Source organism: Mercenaria mercenaria, chromosome 2 (genome assembly GCF_021730395.1).
Source record: "Mercenaria mercenaria strain notata chromosome 2, MADL_Memer_1, whole genome shotgun sequence".
Taxonomy (NCBI): domain Eukaryota; kingdom Metazoa; phylum Mollusca; class Bivalvia; order Venerida; family Veneridae; genus Mercenaria; species Mercenaria mercenaria.
Window position 1 is genome coordinate 39934060 of NC_069362.1, and position 19621 is coordinate 39953680.

Genomic DNA, 19621 nt, shown 5'->3' on the forward strand with positions numbered 1-19621 from the left:
TTGAAATTTTACATTGAGTGTTTACTAGAGGTATAATAAATGCCTAACTTTGTATACACTATATGGCCTGTAAATGGCTCTGGACATTGTATACATGTACATATTAAACGAATATGCTCACTAAGGAAATGTATATTCTAGTATCATAGGAGCTAATCTATTTATGATAAAAGTCGGATTTAAGATTCTTCGAAGAGATGTAATCAAACAGATGCACACGACGTATTTATTTAAATTAAAGGCATAATTTATCCAATAAGATGAGCAATATTAGACAGACTATTATCGACAAACATATTTCAGGTACGAAAAATGTGAAACACCTGAAAACATTGTCCAATCTACGAGGTGTCGAATGTTTGAATGTTGGAAATAATTTCAGAGCTGTCTTGGAATATTTTCATATCATTTCTTCCTCGTAGATTTCTGCACTAAATGAACATGCACTGATTGACGGAGATTGGCTATTGTACCAATGGGAGAGGACAAGACAACTAAATGAATAATATAGTTTCCGGGGAGAGATACGTATCAATAGATGTCACATGCGTTCATCATGATATATTATTTTGAGATATTTTACCCACAGGGAGACGCTTAGTATAGAGCAGAGACTATCACCATGTCCTCCCGCTTTTGGTAACACCTTAAGCTAGTTTCTTAACCTTTTCCTATACATTTTCTAAAATGGACTGTTCCAGCATGCAATTTGGGCAGTACCACTTATCATTCAAAAGCGTGTTCACTGAAAATGTATCGACTGGATAGCAAACAGTGCATTTATTTATTTATTTGGGTTTTACGGCGCACCAACACAGTATAGGTTATATGGCGCCGAACAGGACTACAAATTTTGGTTTCACAACAGTGCAGGCTGATTTTGGTCTGCAGTTGTCGCAAAAGCAAATTCACTTGCCGCCAGCAGACTAAGTAGATAGTAGCTAATTATTCTTAAATGATTATTATATGTTCTCTGTAATTATCCTCATAAGACAATCTGGCGCAGTTAAATGTCATATTATGAATGGAAATGATGTTTCCTTTACAAAACTTATAACGTACAGCAATAATAAACTAGAAAATGCTTCGTTCCTTTTCTATTTAAAGGTCCAATACTAAGGAAAGTGAACATTTTAATTTCTTTTAAAAAGCACATAAACTATTTCATTTTATTGGAAAATGAAAGTTGGTATGTAAAAATTCGAAATAAATCGCAGTATATGTACAATTATTTTTCTATGAAGTATGAAGAAAGTTAAAAAGACCTGGGGGATCATTCTGTCGATTCATTGAAATTTCAACATAATACACATACATTTCTTTGAGTTCCAAAGACCTTCTGTAAATTTTGACCTGCCAATCTTCATTATTTATCGTCTTGCAGAAGTCTATGCACTGGCTATGAAAAAAATTGCCAACTCACTTTCCCTTAGTAATGGACCTTTAATAATGTAACGAGGAGAAAGTACTAACAAATATTTCAGATCATGCACACTGAATATTCTTGTGTCGGGTTTTCACTCTACATGAGGTCCACGAATTTAAACTTTATTCATAAAGGATTTACGATGCTATTGATTTTTTTTTGCTAGCTGGCAACGTTAACATACATAACAAAGTCAAAACTTTCATAATCTATTCACTTGTCAGTGAATTATTATACATCCGAAACCCTTTTGCTTTCTTTAGAAATGGCCAAAATGTAGGGCACTAGAGACCAGGCTTTACCTCCGCCAAACAAAAAATGTAACCTGTGAATGTTGAAATATATTACAATGACAAAACATTTATAAAGTGTTCACTCGTGATTTATAAATAATTATGCATCTGAACTATATGTAGGTATTCCATAAACATAAAAGGGGTCTTGAAAAATGCAGTCACTGAAAACTAAGAATCTTTTCACCGCCCTAGTGTGTTTTAACACGACTTAAATAAATGAAACAATTAAGACAACATTATCACTGTAGAAGACATGAATCAATCGTTCAGTACAACGTACATTATGTATCTAGTCTGAATGTGATGTTAAATGAAAAAGGTTTCAATGCTCGCCGACACCACGATTAAAACAAAATTTGCTACAATTGCACATCAATGAAAATAGTGGATTTGCACCTAGTTAAATACGCAAACCAAAGGTTTGAACTTATGACAATTAACTGGAAAGCAGACAAAAGAATGCTATATGATTCTTTTTGTTCTTAGCATTATTCCTACGAATTCCTACCTTTGTAACATTACTAGTGCTAATTGTTTAAGTATGACTGAATTTTTTTCCTACGAATCTTCAGAAATTTGTCAGTCAGAACAGTAATGAATTTCTTAATATTATGTATAATGTATACAAATAATAAACGTTTATATTGCGGTTGTGGGAGGGTGACAGTTCGTCATACAAACAAGATAATGTAGAACAGCATCTACGCGCATACAAATAATTCTGATGTAAAAGGCGGCGCTGACAAGACTCATGGCTATAGTAGACGTGAGAGGTGCGTGCTGTTTTATGGGTGTGTATGATGATAATGATTGGTCATTCCTTTGAAGCTGTTGTCGATATGTCAGAAAGTATCAGACATCTGATAGGAGATTTCAAGTGTTCATAACCTATGTTGACAACCGATTGTTTATTCCTGTTTTGATACTAAACTAAACTAGACAAACCCAACCATTAATGCATTCTGAAATTTTTGGATCGTTTTAGGGGAAATTATCGAAAGTACACTGAAAACAAACAACCCGATTCCAAATATTTACTGCTTGCACATGCTTTAAATAGTATCAGAAAAACGAGTTGTGTAAAGGCATAACCGGCAACTTTTCCAGCTATTTATATCGTTATAATAATTAATAAATGAAATATGTATGTAAAACCTATTTTTACACAAAATGTAGGTAATTTTTCCGCGTTTAAACAGTGATTTCGAATGCAAGATGAAGTAATATTTTTTTAAGAAATTGCAAAATGATTTTTCTTTATATAAATTACAAAGGTGATAATACACGAGTGTCTTTTCACATTGAATGTATTAAACCAATTAAATAAAGTAATACAATGCAAGGCTCTGCCTAGCGCTTTGTCTTTTTATTTACCGAGTTAAATAAATTCAATGTGGTCACACATGATATAAAATTATTTTATCACATGTTAGATTCCTCTGCTGAAACACCAATATTTCTCCTGTCTTTACTTATTACAGACCAAGCCAATTCCATCAACATCTTCAATACTTGACACAGCATCAGTGTCAGAATGTAATTACGCTAGTGTGATATCAAATTATGCACTGGCTTTATTTTACCCATACGACGTCACACATGTGATGAATAATATTAAGCCGTTGTTCTGCAATTATACCTGTTTCTATATTATTATTATTATTATTATTATTATACCAGATTTATATAGCGCCCTTTTCATGATAAACACGTTTAAAGGCGCTTTACATTTTTATAAACAACACCACGGAATCTAAGCTCGAGTTACAATTTTTGACGTTATGTCTCTTTTTCCAATTTAGTCGTATAATATTATGTCCGTATGCTTGATTTTAAGTGACTTATCCCATTTTCCTATTGCTCACCTATGCTTATAACAGCTTCATGGCAATATATTAAACATACTTACTCGGTTAATGTACATGTATAACAATATTTTATTTTTCTTTTAGATATGGTAAATACAATAATTATTTTAATAGGTCTAGAGAAACAAACTCAATCCAGGTGTAAAATCAATTACTGGCAAAATCTATCATATCTTCGTCATGGCTTTCTGCTATAAAACTTCATTCACTGAATATTTGGGAAATGGAATGGAGAGGCCATACATTGCAGATAACACTTATCAAACGGGCCGCGCCATGAGAAAACCAACATAGTGGCTTTGTGACCAGCATAGATCAAAACCAGCCTGCGCATCCGTGCAGTCTGGTCAGGATCCATGCTGTTCGCTAACTGTCTCTCTAATTGCGTTAGGCTTTGAAAGAGAACAGCATTGATCCTGACCAGACTGCGCGGATGCGCAGGCTGGTCTGGATCCGTGCTGGTCGCAAAGCAATTATGTTGGTTTTCTCGTGGCGCGGCTCAAATGTTTTAATTTAATCAAATCAGAAAATATGTAAATTAATCTATTGCTTGCATATATACGAAGATTGATGGCTGTGCCGATGGGATGTGAAAAGAAAATTGATTGAATAATGTATATTCCAGGAAGAGGTAATTGTCAAATATCTGTCGCAAGATATTATCTAATACTATTGTACTAATGTCGTTTACTACGGAAAATGGACAGCTATCATATTCTTGTCAACGATATTGTTTTTGCAGTTAAGTACAAATTGTTATATGTCTTTCATAGCAAATATTTAATCATGAAACGGGCAATTACCTCATCCATGCTAGCAGGTTATATCATTATTCTGTTATATCGTTGATCCATAACGCATAAATAATTAACCAATCAATTAGTAAAAGTCTGATGAAGGTATCCCATTTAATTCGCTCAAAACACGTTAATAGTAAACAAAGCCGGCTTGTTGGATGTTGTAAGTTACATGGTAACTTTCAATTATTGTTGTATATTGTAACTGAACATGCTGATGTTGTAATACTTGTCTAATGCGTAAAGAGGTTTGCCTTTTGGGGCTAGAATAACAATAACCGATTGTAAATACTCCCGATGAATGTGCACAACGCAACATAACAGTTGCGGAACGTACATATTGAATCAAATGCTCCTCCTGAGGGCAAGCTGAGTTCATCCAGTTAGCATAAAACGAGTAATTGGTTATAGCATAACATTTATATAAGTATTTGTAAACAATTATAAACGTGTTTAAAGGGTGTTTGATATAACCTCTGATAAAGCATTTTGGATAAATATTTTCCTCTACAGATCGTTATAAGTTTTTATGACCACGCTCACCTACGAGTAATGTATAGCAATGAAAGACAAAGAAAGTGCATTTTGTTTATACATATTAGCATGCTCATTCATGTGAAATACTCTAGCACGTTATGTGCTTTTCAAGAAAATTAAGCTTCCATTTATTAACATATTTTCCACATTTATGTCCACTTTGAGCATTTAGCTTTACATTTAAAACCGGTTACAAACAGTATATATATACATATATATTTGTACCTTTTTTTTTTTCTGAAAAAGGAAATCAATGTTTCGACGCACGCTGCGAGCAGTCATAGTCTAATGATAATGTTCATTTCGTTAAATTCTATGCTTATGTCAATCTGTGCCTTCTGCGTTGACATTTCTGCGAATGTACTACTCAAACGTGCAATGTTTGTTTAGAAATTTCAGTCAAGCGACAAACGTCGACAAACGATGTTTTTGGCTCCGTTCTGTATTCAGCGTTGCACTTGATTACATTTCTCCTGAAAATGCGTAAAGAATTCCTAGCATGATGGAAAGCAAACACAATTTACAACGGTGTTAATAGAAAAGTTTAATGTGCAAACATGCCTAATGTGTTTTAAAGCGCGTAAATGGCTAATTAAAATTCAACTGAAATCAAAATATAAAAGAATATTGCACGTAAAGTAAATTCGTGGATTCGCGCATAGTCACAGATATAGCTTAGGAATAAATTTTGCCTCAAATATGAATATGGTCTCTTGCATGCAATTTGGTTTTCCTATTCTTAGGTTCTTAATCTGAACTTAAGTAATACCTCTTCGATGTATTGCTTTATTCTATAAGAACGTGTACACACGTGTAAAAACTAATATGTAATAATATTGAAATTAGCATATTAATTTTTAGTCTGGCCGGCGATTTTTGTTTATGCAGCCATATAAATACGGCCAAACATTTTTTTGTGGTTATCGCTGTGAGAGTCAGTTCGGTTATTGAATCCGATTATTTGAAACAACATTTTCACATGTAAAACTACAAAGCAATCTAAAATTTAAAACGCTGCAAACAAGAATAATGAATCAGACACCTGCTTGCAGACAATATAAGTAAGACATTTCATATAGATACAGTCAAACACACAAAAACTTTTTGGGACTAAATACTGAGTTGGGTATTTAGGTGGTTTTGTCGGATCTAAGCAAGGAATAAGAGCAAGTAACTAGATATATGTTCATTAACTATAATCTTAACATTCTGAATCAAATTGTAAAGTTTAAACATGCAATGGTCAATCAAAAACTACGACTTTTAAATTAAATATAAACAATTTAAGGAATGGGTTACAGCGTAGTTGGATTATATAATGTCAAATAGTCATTATACCAAACACACAAGCTGTAATCCCGTGGATAGGGCCATACCAATGCAGGTTTGAAACCTGTAATTCATGCAAGTAGTCTTTATAAGTGGATGTTAAAGCTATATTGTTTAAACGATCAATTTAAAGATACACATCAGATTATTTTATATGTTTACGTATGTGTTTGTCTGTTGCTGATAAGAGCTTCAATGTTATGAAAATAATTACTTAAATAAATAACTGTATAAAATGAATTCTTTACGTTTTAGGTACAGCCAATTATTTAAGATACCCTGGATTGGTGTAACTAAACATATGCATCCCAGGTGTAATATCAACCACTGACAAAATCTAATATGTCTGCATCGTGTTTCTCTTTTATAAAATTACATGCACCGCATAACTGAGAAAGGAGTGTGGTGTTGAATTTTTGATCACACTGTTCAAAAGCCGTTTAATCATATCGCGAAATATGTAAAAATGTCATTTTCTTGACAATATACAAGATTGATTGCCGTGCCTCTGACAGATGATAAGAAAATTAAACGAACGGTATATATTCCAGAGGGACAGACTTATCAATAAATGTCACACGCCGTCATCAAGTGATATTATTTCATGATATTTTACTCACAGGACACCTCTTTCTATAGAAAGAAGACTGTCAACAATATTTTTAACGATGTTGTTTTCCAGCACTATTATTTCCTGTTATGTAGATACAAATCTATACCTAGGAAAACAGGACAGGACATAACTGTCTCTTTACAGAATAATGAATGTCATGATATGAATGGAAATGATATTTCATATGGAAGCATATGCACTGAGAGAGCAGAGAAGATAAAAGAAAAGATCATGAATTGTTAATAAGACACCGAAATGAGTGGCTGCATGCTAGTTTACGTTAAAACCACTCCTAATTAAGTTTATGTTTCTATGAATATATGAGAGACTACTTCTGTATACAGCAGCAAAGAACGAAAAAAAGGACTTAAATGACGACTATGTTTGGGCTCAGATAAAATGATTGCGGAAACCATTACACAAAAATCTCTACAAGCAACCATTTTAACAAGTTTAAATTAACTGAAGCATCGTTCTTATATGGGCGACTTCATGCGTGTACATCATAATACATATTTAACATATATTCTGCCATAGGAAATGATACTTTGATACATATAAACACTTTTCATGAGAACACCACATTTTGCCTTTCAGTACGGTTGTCGCAAAAAATGCAATGAATAAATTAAAAGAGCCATTACCTAATAAAATGATTTTCAATATTTACAAAGCTAATAAATACGATAATATAATAAACTGATTATAGGATATCTATAAGTATCTACAAATAGTCCGTCTGTCACTTCTACAGATGCCTTCGAAGGTTTCCGAATCAAATATATATGTACTTCTTTAAACAAATTCAATGGGTTCAATTATATTGCTTCAATAAATGTGCCAGGAAGCCAAGTAGAGATGATAAGCTTTTGGAAAAAAAAGAGATCTTTTCATCTGTTCAGTATATTCCAAAATATTTGATTTGAATTAGATTTAGAAATGTTGAAGAAAATAAAATTGCATTTACCAAACAGGACTACGTTAAAAGATTATGAAATTCGTAACAAAACGGTTAATACGCGATAGGTTTTTCTTATCTTACCTTACTAAAATTATTTTCTTAAAATTTAGCATACAGTAAGAACAATATATGGTTGCTAAAATTTTAAAATTTCAACAAATGTATTTATTTATTTGGGTTTTACGGCCCACCAACACAGTATAGGTTATATGGCGCCAAACAGGTCTACAAATTTTGGTTCCACATCTCATTCACATCGAAAAAAACATGAGGTATTGAATCAAAATTTGTATACCTGTTGGAATCACAGAGTTACTGCAAAACCAAATGTTAAGACCCTATTAGTCGCCTCTTACGATCATGCAAGGGTAAGGCAGTGGTTCAAATTCTTTTCATACACAGATCGTCCCAGAACCACATGGGGCTAAAATTTCAACAAAATCAAACAATAACGCCATATAGATTTAATCATTTTAACACTTTGGCCCATTTTCCACATGCCAGAAAATTTGAGTAAATTGAAAAAGAGTCAGAAACGCAAACGAAACCTTAATGGGACAAAATTAAATTCAAAATTAAAATGTTCACCTCCGTATTTTCAAAACAAAATAATAATAAAAAGTAATGATCGTTATCTTTGACCTTTCAAAATGAGGTATGGTAGTAAAATTATATATCATTGCCTGATTCCATATCTTTGATTTTTTTAAATGTGATCAACATCATGTTGATCTTAATTATATCCTTAAATTTCGAAATGATATGGCGAGTCTACTGACAAAACGTAGCTAGCATTGCATTACCATCCATGTCAGATATCTCGTGAATACTTTAAGATCAAGGCAAATCCGTTATTTAAGTGTAAATCTACATTATCCTGTATTCAAGACAAGAATGGTCTAAACAATATAGATATTTCCTGATCTTAATGTTTTGTCTGTCTTTTGATATATATATGTAATGCTTTACATCCGCGTTTGGTCTTGTGGGATACCGGTTTCACGTCGCCTCCGGTGCCAAGTGAGTGGCAGAACAACTATTATCTTGGCTTACAGCTTATATTTTAAGACATCGATTTCCGTAATTGTCTGTCGCTTCAATAAAATACAGCTTTGGTTTTGACAGCATTATTGAGATGAAAACTCTACAATTTACGATGCAAATATGTCTGTCTACGTTCTGCAAAGAGCGAATAAATTTATTAGATAGACAATTGTTAATAAGGAACCTTTCTCTGACAAGGTATTTCCTGGTAATTTTACGGTGCCAAAATCGTATAATATTGCAGACAATCGATCCAAACGGTGTCCGAGATGAAGATATTGGAAGTTTAGCAATAACTAATTATGTTTTTATACTGATTTAAATTCTCCCTAACGCCTGGTAAATGAAGAAAATATTAGAGATCTACATAGACCGTGAATGCCATAAATTATTACAAGGCATTTTCTTAATTTCAAGAAGATATCTTTATTACTAATAGTATTGTTTTTATTAACGATATGACTGAAAGAAAATTATGATGAGAGAAATTTTAGGTAAGCTTAAAAATGCATTTTTAAGACTTTCTCATTCCGAAAATTGAGGCAATATAAGAATATGTGTCTACACAGGACACATATTTTAATGATTTAACCGAAAACCATTGCATGCTGAAGTTTTATCATATAGCTTACGGTAATTATTTATTCCTGTTATTACAAACATGAAAATATACACTTTTAAAATTTGATTTACCTTAAAATACATTTATTCTTATAAAGAAAATATTACACGAGCGTCTTTTTATACTGAATTTGTTAAACGACTTGAATAAAATAATAAAATATGAGGCCCCGACAAGCATTTTTAAATTATCAATTTTATTCAACGAGTTTAATACATTCAATGTGGAAAGACACAAATATAATATAGTTTTTATCACACGTAAGCTTCTATTTCAAGTTTTCTTGTGAAAAAAGTCTGTTTCTTTTCTTTATTTTATGTAAAATTAATGGTATTATATAATCTGCAGAAACAGTTTTGTAGCAGACAGTGATCATTCTCCAAACTGTGTGCTGGATTCATTTAATTCTGAAATTATTTTAATCAATTAACAAAACAAACTTACCTTCTTTTCTTAACAATGTAGTTTCGTTTAATTTTCCTGCAGCAATAATAAATTCACACAGAAAGAAAATTGGAATTAGACTAAGATAAGTCATATCCATATTAAACATATAACTTAAAGATATTCCAAACATTATTCAGACTCCTTTCTTAGTCCAAATTCCCGCAGAAGGCGAGATCAGCCGATAATTCAAATACCTATGTACTGCCACGCTCCTTGCCCTTACGAGCATTAATATTGCTTACTTCTCTGCCGTCATCACATTATCAGAAATACAGACAGGTGTCGATTTCCTTCACTGCATATTGGATTTATATTAGAATGATGATGATCGCTTTGAGATCATACCATATATTTGCCTGTCATTTGCAGAGACAATTGTCTGTTTAACAAATCATACTAAGGACAAAGTTAAAAACTAGGTAAAGGAATTTAAAAAATCATTTCAAGACTTTTCTTTATCTAGTTGCAAGTTTTGCTGATTTCATCTAAACTTTTAGCCTGCTGGCAGCAAGTGATTTTGCCTTTGTGACCAGTGCAGACCAAAATCAATCAGAAGGCTGATCATGGTCTGCAGTGTTCGCTGTTTAGTCAGTAAATTTTCAATGAACACCCCTTCGAAAAATAAATAGGATTGCCTAAATTTAATGATGGGTCAGTTAATTTTATAACTTTAGCAGACTTAAGGTTAAACTATAAAAATTCTACGTAAATATCGGAATCTGAGAAATATCTTATATAGCATTATATACTATTGCATTCCTGAGAGGGTGATATGAAAAATGTTCATAAATAAATATAAATATTATTCTATGAGTATGATATTAACATAATTTGTTTCAAATTCTATGTAACGTTTAATTTTTTGGGTGTCAGGTCTCAATTAGTTAATATCTAATCATTTTCATTGTTATGTCTTAAGGAAATATAGTGCTACTGCGCCCATTTGTGAAACAAATGTGTAATCTTACAGAGATATCAAGACAAATGTCAAAGGTTTTGAGTTCGTAAGCAAACGTTTCTTCATTGCCGGTAAAATTGTGTCACAGAAAAAACAAACCCGTAATATTCTACAATGTACAAATATCTGCTTCGCTATTTTCTTACATATCTCAACAAAATTCATTTTAAGAAGCAGACTGGTTCAACATAAATTATTTTAATTGATTTAAAGATGGATAATCAGATTTTGGCCATGTAACGGATTTGTTCGAAACTTTAGCATCTGATCATTTACACTCATTTATGTTCACTTAACACTTAATACAAATTAGATTTTCACTGGAGGTATTTCTAAAATTTCATTTTCCTATCTTGGTTGCCCAACAAAGATAGAGTTATTTTATCATAAGTATAAATTTGATAAACATACTTTGCCTAAGGAAATGTATAAATATTAGACATATTGTAATATCTTTGTAAAATATTTGCATTAAAAATTATGTATTTAGATGGAATTCATTAGAAAGGCAAGTTTGAAAAATTCTTTTTACCTCCCTTTGCCTATCTTGGTTGCGCAACCAAGATAGATTGGAAATAAATGAATTCAGAAGCTACACACAGCTTTAAAACTTGCATTTTGGTTCAGATTGTTCAATAGTTGATATGTCTATCAAATGCAAATGTAAAACTAGACATTGTATCGAAATAAAAAGAAATACTCAGCTTTTTATATACTTTCATATTAAAGGGGAGTAATTACAAAATTTTATAAAAATAATAAAATATACATTTCAAATAGGAATCTAACTCTATGTAATCGGTCTTTTTGTTCCTTAAATAATTCTCTACCAGAATATACAAAAAGTAAAAAATGTCATTACATGTTGTTTAAATGTGATTGACCACCTTTAAAATACCAAGTACTTTATAAAAAATTATAAAAAACCAAAAAAACACACAATAAGAAAACTTTAAAAACTGAAGCTGATTTAAATGAAAATATTAATGGCATGGTTATGGTCAATCAAATAGTTCTGTATTTAGAACGTATGTTATTGTATTAATGTTCGTACCGTATTTTTGTCAGTCCATCTATGCTGCGCATATCTGATCTTGTTTTTGTTGCTTCAGATGGCTATTTAACGGCATTTCTACTAAAACAATTTTCGTTCCGTGTTTATATTAGGAAACATTGATTTCCGAAATTGTCTTTCGCCTCAATAAACAGAGATTGAGTATTATTGGCCAGTAAAGACTGCAATTTACGATGCAAATATGTATGTCTACGTTTTTTTTTCAATAACCACATGCATTAATGATACAGATATTTATTGATTACAATACTTGCTAGAACACGGTATTTTTAAGTGATTATTTTATTTAGCTAATAATTCGTTCTATGGTAAGAGAGAGAATGATTTGTTTACAGGACATTCTTGGCATTCTGGTTTCTGATTCAGTCAGCCTTGAACGATATTTCAAGATTCTGCTTTTACCAAAAATGACGTAGAGCTGTTTATTGTGTATACATGCTGTGAATCTGAAAAAGTCACTTTAACCCGCTAAATTTCTAAAATGGGACTGGTCCATCTTTCAATTTGGGCAGCACCATTTATTATTCGAAGGCGTTTTCACTGAAAATTTACTGACTGGATAGTGTTCTTGTTCTGCACTGGTCGCAAAGACAAAATAGCTTGCCGTCAACAGGCTGAAGGTTAAATCGTATTAAATCATGAGGCAAGGACGTTTATATCAGCTTCATATACAAAATAATTTGAAATAAAAGGAATGTAGCAAAATTAACGCATGATCACAGTGGCATACTACCATACTATGTAATATTTTTTTTTAATCAATATTTCAATACTTGTATAAATACATGGAACACACTGCGCAATATATTATTCGTTTCGCGGGAGATATACTAACCTGGCAAACAAAAAACAATGACGCATTACAATTTACATAAATTGTATAAAGACACAATGGTCACTCATTAGCACTAATGATGTTCATCAAGATTGAAAACGAGAACAAAAATATAAATTTAGGATACAACCATAAGTTACGCAACAGAAAGTTAAGCTATATGGAAGAACTGCTCAGCCTAGACGTAACATATAAATATTGTATGCATTATTTATAGAATTTTAATAGCTTTTGCAAATTATGGTCCTAGAACATGTAAAAAGAGTTTAATGTGTTTTATTTGTTTGCTTTCAATTCTTAAAATCTATATATTTTGTTTCTGCCATTATAAGCAGTCCATTACGTGTCATTTGCGCAAATAACATCATTAGTAAATTGATCATAACCCTTTGGAACTGACAAACGTGTCACATATGTCACATGTTTAATAGAGTTCAGTCAAAAGCGGAAACAATACATGAAATATTCAGTTTAGAGAAACAAATACAAGATTTATTGCTTAACAACATTAAAGCTACCATGTGTCCGTTCAAAAAAGATTAATTGTTGTTTTCTCACTTTGTATCCTTCATATAATATGTATAATGGTATCAATATTATTGGTATAATAGAACGATCATGTCTCATGTTTTTATGTTATAAAATTTTGTCTGTAAGAATAGCATGAACGTTGTACATTTTATACCCTCTTTAGTCTCTGATGCCGGAACAATATTTCGACTCCTAGCTTCTAAGAATGTCATGCGCCTCAATACCAACTAGAATGTGTCTGTAGGGCACAGGGTGTGCCCCCCACTGGTACATTTGTCACAAATAAGGGGGAATAATTCAAATGTTTGCAGTCTTAATGGGGTATAGCCTCAACAAACATTTTATGAAAAGGGTTCATTATTCTAGGCCATATACTTTTTGAGCTATGAGCAACACAAAACAAAAAATCCACTATTTTGCCTATTTCAAGGGCCACAACTCTGTAATAAATGCAAAGATTCTCAGGAAGAATGCCAAGTGTGCAAGGACACATCATGATAAAGACTCGAGCAAGGTTTCATGAATTTACATCAAATACTTTTTGAGCTAGGCACATAATTAGGTGAAAATGTGCACGTTTATACTATTTCAGGGGCCATAACTTTAAAAATAGGGGTGGAGCCAGCCAAAAAAATAAGAAGTTGCAAGTTTATATCATGATAAAGACTTATGCAAGTTTTCAACCATTTATTTTAAATACTTTTTAAACTAGGTGCATCACATGGTAAAAACGTGCATTTTTGACTGTTTCAGGGGTCATAACTCGGAAAATAGGGGCGGACCAAAATGAAAAATAGGAGATGCGCAAGTTCATATCATGATCAAGACTCATGCAAGGTTTTATGAATCTATATCAAATACTTTTTGAGCTAGGCGTGTCACAAGGTGAATATGTGCATTTTTGACTATTTCAGGGGTCATAACTCGGAAAATAGGGGGCGGAGCCAGACAATAAATAGGAAGTGCGCAAGTTCATATCATGATAAAGACTCATGCAAGGTTTCATAAATTTATATCAAATACTTTTGAGCTAGGCGCGTCACAAGGTGAAAATGTGCATTTTTGACTATTTCAGGGGCCATAACTGAAAATAGGGGGCGGAGCCAGACGAAAAACAGGAGGTGCGCAAGTTCATATCATGATAAAGACTTATGCAAGGTTTCATCAATTTATATTAAATACTTTTTGAGCTAGGCCGTCATGAACTTCGGACGGACGCACGCACGCACGGACAAGACCAAATATGCCCCCACCACTCATGGGGGGGGGGGGGGGGGGGGGTCTCAAAAATACTGGTAACAGTTTTGCTGCGATACAAGCACTTAAATTTATCATGCAAAAATGGTTTTTCAGACGCAATGAATGCGTAAGATATACAACAGTTAATGTGAAAGTTTCCTCCGACGTTAGTTTATGGGAATTTTACGATCAAATTTCTTAAGATAGTGCTGATTGATCAAAGTCTTGCCCAAAATAAAAGCAATTCTACAGAAAACGATTCTGTTTAGATGGTTTTGATATCAATCCGTGATAATAATATTTGTATGTCCGCCCGCACAAATAGGCAATTATTTTATCAATATTTATTCAAATCTTTCTTTACACGAGGGATCTAAAAAAATTAAGAAAATTGCTCTAAAAAGCCCCTTCGTACTAACTCATGAATATTTCCCTTTTCTATTTTCATTATGCTATTACAAATTTTGTAAAATCAGGCATATTTTCTAAAATGCGGACTAGTTTAATTATTTGAGAAAAATCAATTAACAAAAGGTTTCAACCACACCGAATGACTTAAAACGCCTCAACCATGTCACATGTTTGACAACTATTTCATTCTTGCAACATGTTTTCAATTATTTTTATATTCATATGTGTAGCTCGTGCTGTAATTTATGTAATTAACATGAATAAAATTCTCAGCGCACATTCACAAAATATTAAACATCATTATACGTTGAGGCCATTTACATGAGCACCATTTTTATCAACATTTTACGATATTGATTAAAGATCATTTCATTAAAATCAATATACACTTTTATTCCTCTCAAAAGAAGCTTTTCTAAAAAAAACTTTAATTTAAACGCTATAAAGCGAAAATATCAAAATAAATCAAATTATATCAGTAGGTCTGTCAGCTAGGTAACGGACAAAAGTAGGCTGCCGGATAATTCCTGACTATAATATTTTTTTAAATTGTATGATGTAAACTTTTGATGAAAACTATTCTCAGTTTTATATATGTCAATGTTTGTTACTCTGAGATTTTGTGTACGTCATGTAAATCTATAATACAATTATATCCAAATCCAAGACTTAGCATTTGAAAAACAATTATTGTAATATGAACATAAGGAAATGAGCCGTGCCATGAGAAAACCAACATAGTGGGTATGCGACCAGCATGGATCCAGACCAGCCTGCGCATCCGCGCAGTCTGGTCAGGCTCCATGCTGTTCGCTTTTAAAGCCTATTGGAATTGGAGAAACTGTTAGCGAACAGCATGGATCCTGACCAGACTGCGCGGATGCGCAGGCTGGTCTGGATCCATGCTGGTCGCAAAGCCACTATGTTGGTTTTCCCATGGCACGGCTCAAATCTTAATTATCAGTAACAGTAGCATGTGTATGATTGTTTTTTTTATGATCAAAGGATATATAAAGGGTAAAACACCATTATTCTTGACGTTCAGCAGGTACATTTATCTTTTATGAAAGAGAATTAAACATGCTTTTTCTATAGCATGAAATCTGTTGCAATATTATATCTTCTATAATTAGTGTCTAGCTTTGTATATTTAAATAGAAATATTTTGTAGGATTGAATAAATAATAATTTAAAAACATTGAATAACTATTTTGTCGCATTGCAGGATTTTTTGTTTTTGGTTTTACAATAGATATTTCAAAAGATAGAAAAGAAATGAAAACATTGAAAGAAAAAATTGAAAAACAAGAGCTGTCTCCATCGGATGACACATGCCCCCGATGGCACTTTGAATGAATAGTTATGGCCGATGTTAGAGTGTAGGACCTTTGACCTATGGAGCTGGGTCTTGCGCATGACACGTCGTCTTACTGTGGTACACATTTATGCCAAGTTATTTGAAAATCCATCCATCGATGACAAAGATATGGATCGGACACGCCAATCAATGCACTATCCTTTAACGTCTAAGTGTGACCTTGACCTTTGAGCTACGGACCTGGGTCTTGCGCACTGCACGTCGTCTTACTGTGGTACACATTCATGCCAAGTTATTTGAAAATCCATCCATCGATGACAAAGATATGGACCGGACACGCCAATCAATGCACTATCCTTTAACGTCTAAGTGTGACCTTGACCTTTGAGCTACGAACCTGGGTCTTGCGCACTGCACGTCGTCTTACTGTGGTACACATTCATGCCAAGTTATTTGAAAATCCATCCATCGATGACAAAGATATGGACCGGACACGCCCATCAATGCACGATCCTTTAACGTCTAAATGTGACCTTGACCTTTGAGCTACGGACCTGGGTCTTGCGCACTGCACGTCGTCTTACTGTGGTACACATTCATGCCAAGTTATTTGAAAATCCATCCATCGATGACAAAGATATGGACGGGACACGAAAATTGCGGACAGACCGACAGACTGACAGACAGACAGTTCAAAAACTATATGCCTCCCTTCGGGGGCATAAAAAACCAGAAATATGTTTTACAATGAATATTGTAATATAATGTAAATATTGACATTGGATGAATATATAAAGATAGATAATAATTATAGAAGTTATAATATTACATGCCATACTTTTAGTAATAAAATGGATTTCTCCGGTCAGTATAGTAAGTCTTAGTAGTTATATGTCTAATTCCTAGATTTTAGATAGTTAATATAGAATTTTAATTAGTGGTAATACTAGTAAAAGTAAATATGAATATGTTTTTTTAAAAACTTTTGTCTGGCTTTTTATAGTAGAAATCAATTTTATCTCAGTCTCTTATAATTCATATATGAATGACATTGTACATTGTATTATTGTTTCTTTAACCTATGTTGTATATTGATGTACTGTACAGTGAAGAGACTATAATAAATAAATAAATAAGTAAAAGATACCAGATCAAATGCTTAGAAACATGTGAGTAACCATGCGCCCATAACAAATGCATTTAATTGCTGATGTTTTATCTGCATTAATTAACACAAAGTTGGGAAAGTTTTAATTACTATCAGCATTACATGAAGATCCTGTATAGTTTCATGCAATATTTTTTGTCCATTAAAATAATATGAATGTGAAATCTATTTTATGTGCTGAGTGACAAAACTATCACTTTGATTCATAGCTTATAAGCTTCTTTTTGTTGTAGGTCTACATTGCGATGCATGGCTCTATGGCAGTGTTTGGGGTGCTCTGTGCTTCCGGGAAATCTACCCTTACCTTTTATCTTTTATATTGTCAAGAAAGGATTTCCGAAATATTTTTACATCCCAATACCAAACATATTCTTAACAGTTCTACTGCAATACAAACACTATAATGTACGAAGCAAATTACGAGACAGTTCATGGTAAATTTACTGTCCAAATGACTGAGCTAACAATCGATCGAAATATTGCCCGAAATAAATGTAATTCTGCAGTAGACACTTATGATTAGCTCATTTAGCTATCAATCACAGACAACAATATCGCGTTGTCCGCTATCACAAATATCCAATTATTTTCTCTATTTATTCAAATTTCTCTGCACCGTTCGGGGAGTATACGAATTAGGAAAATCGCTCTAAGTAACCCTTTGGTACGAAATCATGAATATTTGCTCCTTTTCATTACTACAGAAGATTATTAAACCATTAACAACTAGGCCAAGTTGTTTCTGATTTTGGTCGTCAGGTTTTGCGATTCCTCATAGAGCGTAACAGAAATTAACAATGGGTTTCCATTTAAATCTTTACAGCGTATAAAGAGCATGACATGAAATATTCCACGGGAAACGAAACACATTTAACCACCTAGTTTTAACCTTTAAGTTATAAAATCTGTTCTTAGACACATTTGTATTTTCATAAAAATGATTTACTAAACTATTGATTAAACGACTGAAAACGTACACTTTTTTTTGCTAGACTTTCCTTTCATTATCAATATTTATCAAGAGCAAACACCGTTTAAATGCAACAATAGCTAAAGCTGAAACTCTGGATAATCTCATATATGTAATAAAAACATTTTTGTTGATTTTAACTATTATTTTGATAGTCCAGATATAAAACGAAAAGGACGATGATTGTTGTCACCAAAATGCCATGCTCACATTTAATATAAGATCGGAAAATAAAATTCACATAGCATAGTATTTTTTTGCCGATTATCAAAGCTGTCGAAATCTATTAAAAATGCCTTTGAAATTTGAAAGTTGTGCATTTGGTATTTTCGACATATTTTAAGTGTTTTCTTACTATACGTTTTGATTGCAAAAATAAAAAACATCGGCAGGCTGCCGATTTTATTTCAATACACAAAAGTTCTTCAGACCTTATTATAAATCGACAGCCAGAACTCTTACCACATTTTTACGGCGGAATTGCTGCCATGCAAAAAAGCAAATTGCGGTTGTAAACTAAATATGTTTATTACAAACACAATTGTTGATATAACAGCTTCCTTTAACGTGACACTTTACGGTACTTTTACGACTTAGTTTGATGATAGTGCTAACAATCGACCAAAAGTAGACAAGACATGCTGACATGTTAATAATAAAAACTTGGAAAACAGGACATAAATGTAATCTCTGTTTAACAAGTTCTGCTATTAGTGTGAGATATCAATTTCGAAATGTCCGCTTTCATAAATATCCAATTAAGTTTTCTATATTTATTCAAATTTTGTTCCACGTCTGGGAAATAAAAGAATTTGGAGAATTGCTCAAAATCGCTCGTTTCTGCAAAGTCATAACGATTTCGCGCTGTTCATGACCGACCAGCTAGTTGTGAACAGATTACAGATTCTCATATTTCTGACAAGAAACTTTGCATGATTATACATGTTATGTCATTTTACTGTGTGTATGTTTGTATATCATGCAAAGCGAGACTTTAATTAACTCATAATATCTTATGTTACATGTATGGTCATTAAACTATAAACTAAGCTGATGTTCCAACGATTTGCTTAGTTTAAACATTTTTACAGAAGGTATTACATTTTGTATGAGTAATCAGATTTCGAACTTAACTGCATTCGTTCAGTATAGTAAGAGGATGATTACGTGGATTGT

General features: G+C 32.7%; 1 protein-coding gene across 5 annotated transcripts in view; it reads right to left on the reverse strand.

Moving 5' to 3' along the window:
• LOC123563780 (neuronal acetylcholine receptor subunit beta-3-like) overlaps positions 1-19621 on the reverse strand; it is a 113136-nt gene that overhangs the window by 34129 nt on the left and 59386 nt on the right. Inside the window, exon 1 of one of the 5 annotated variants that reach the window (XM_045356794.2) lies at positions 9938-10155. The exons of the other annotated variants lie outside the window; for them this stretch is intronic. Coding sequence (XP_045212729.2) covers positions 9938-10070 — 133 coding nt within the window. The 5' untranslated portion in view covers positions 10071-10155. Of the gene's footprint in view, positions 1-9937; positions 10156-19621 lie in introns of those variants that run through there. 5 annotated transcript variants of the gene reach the window in all.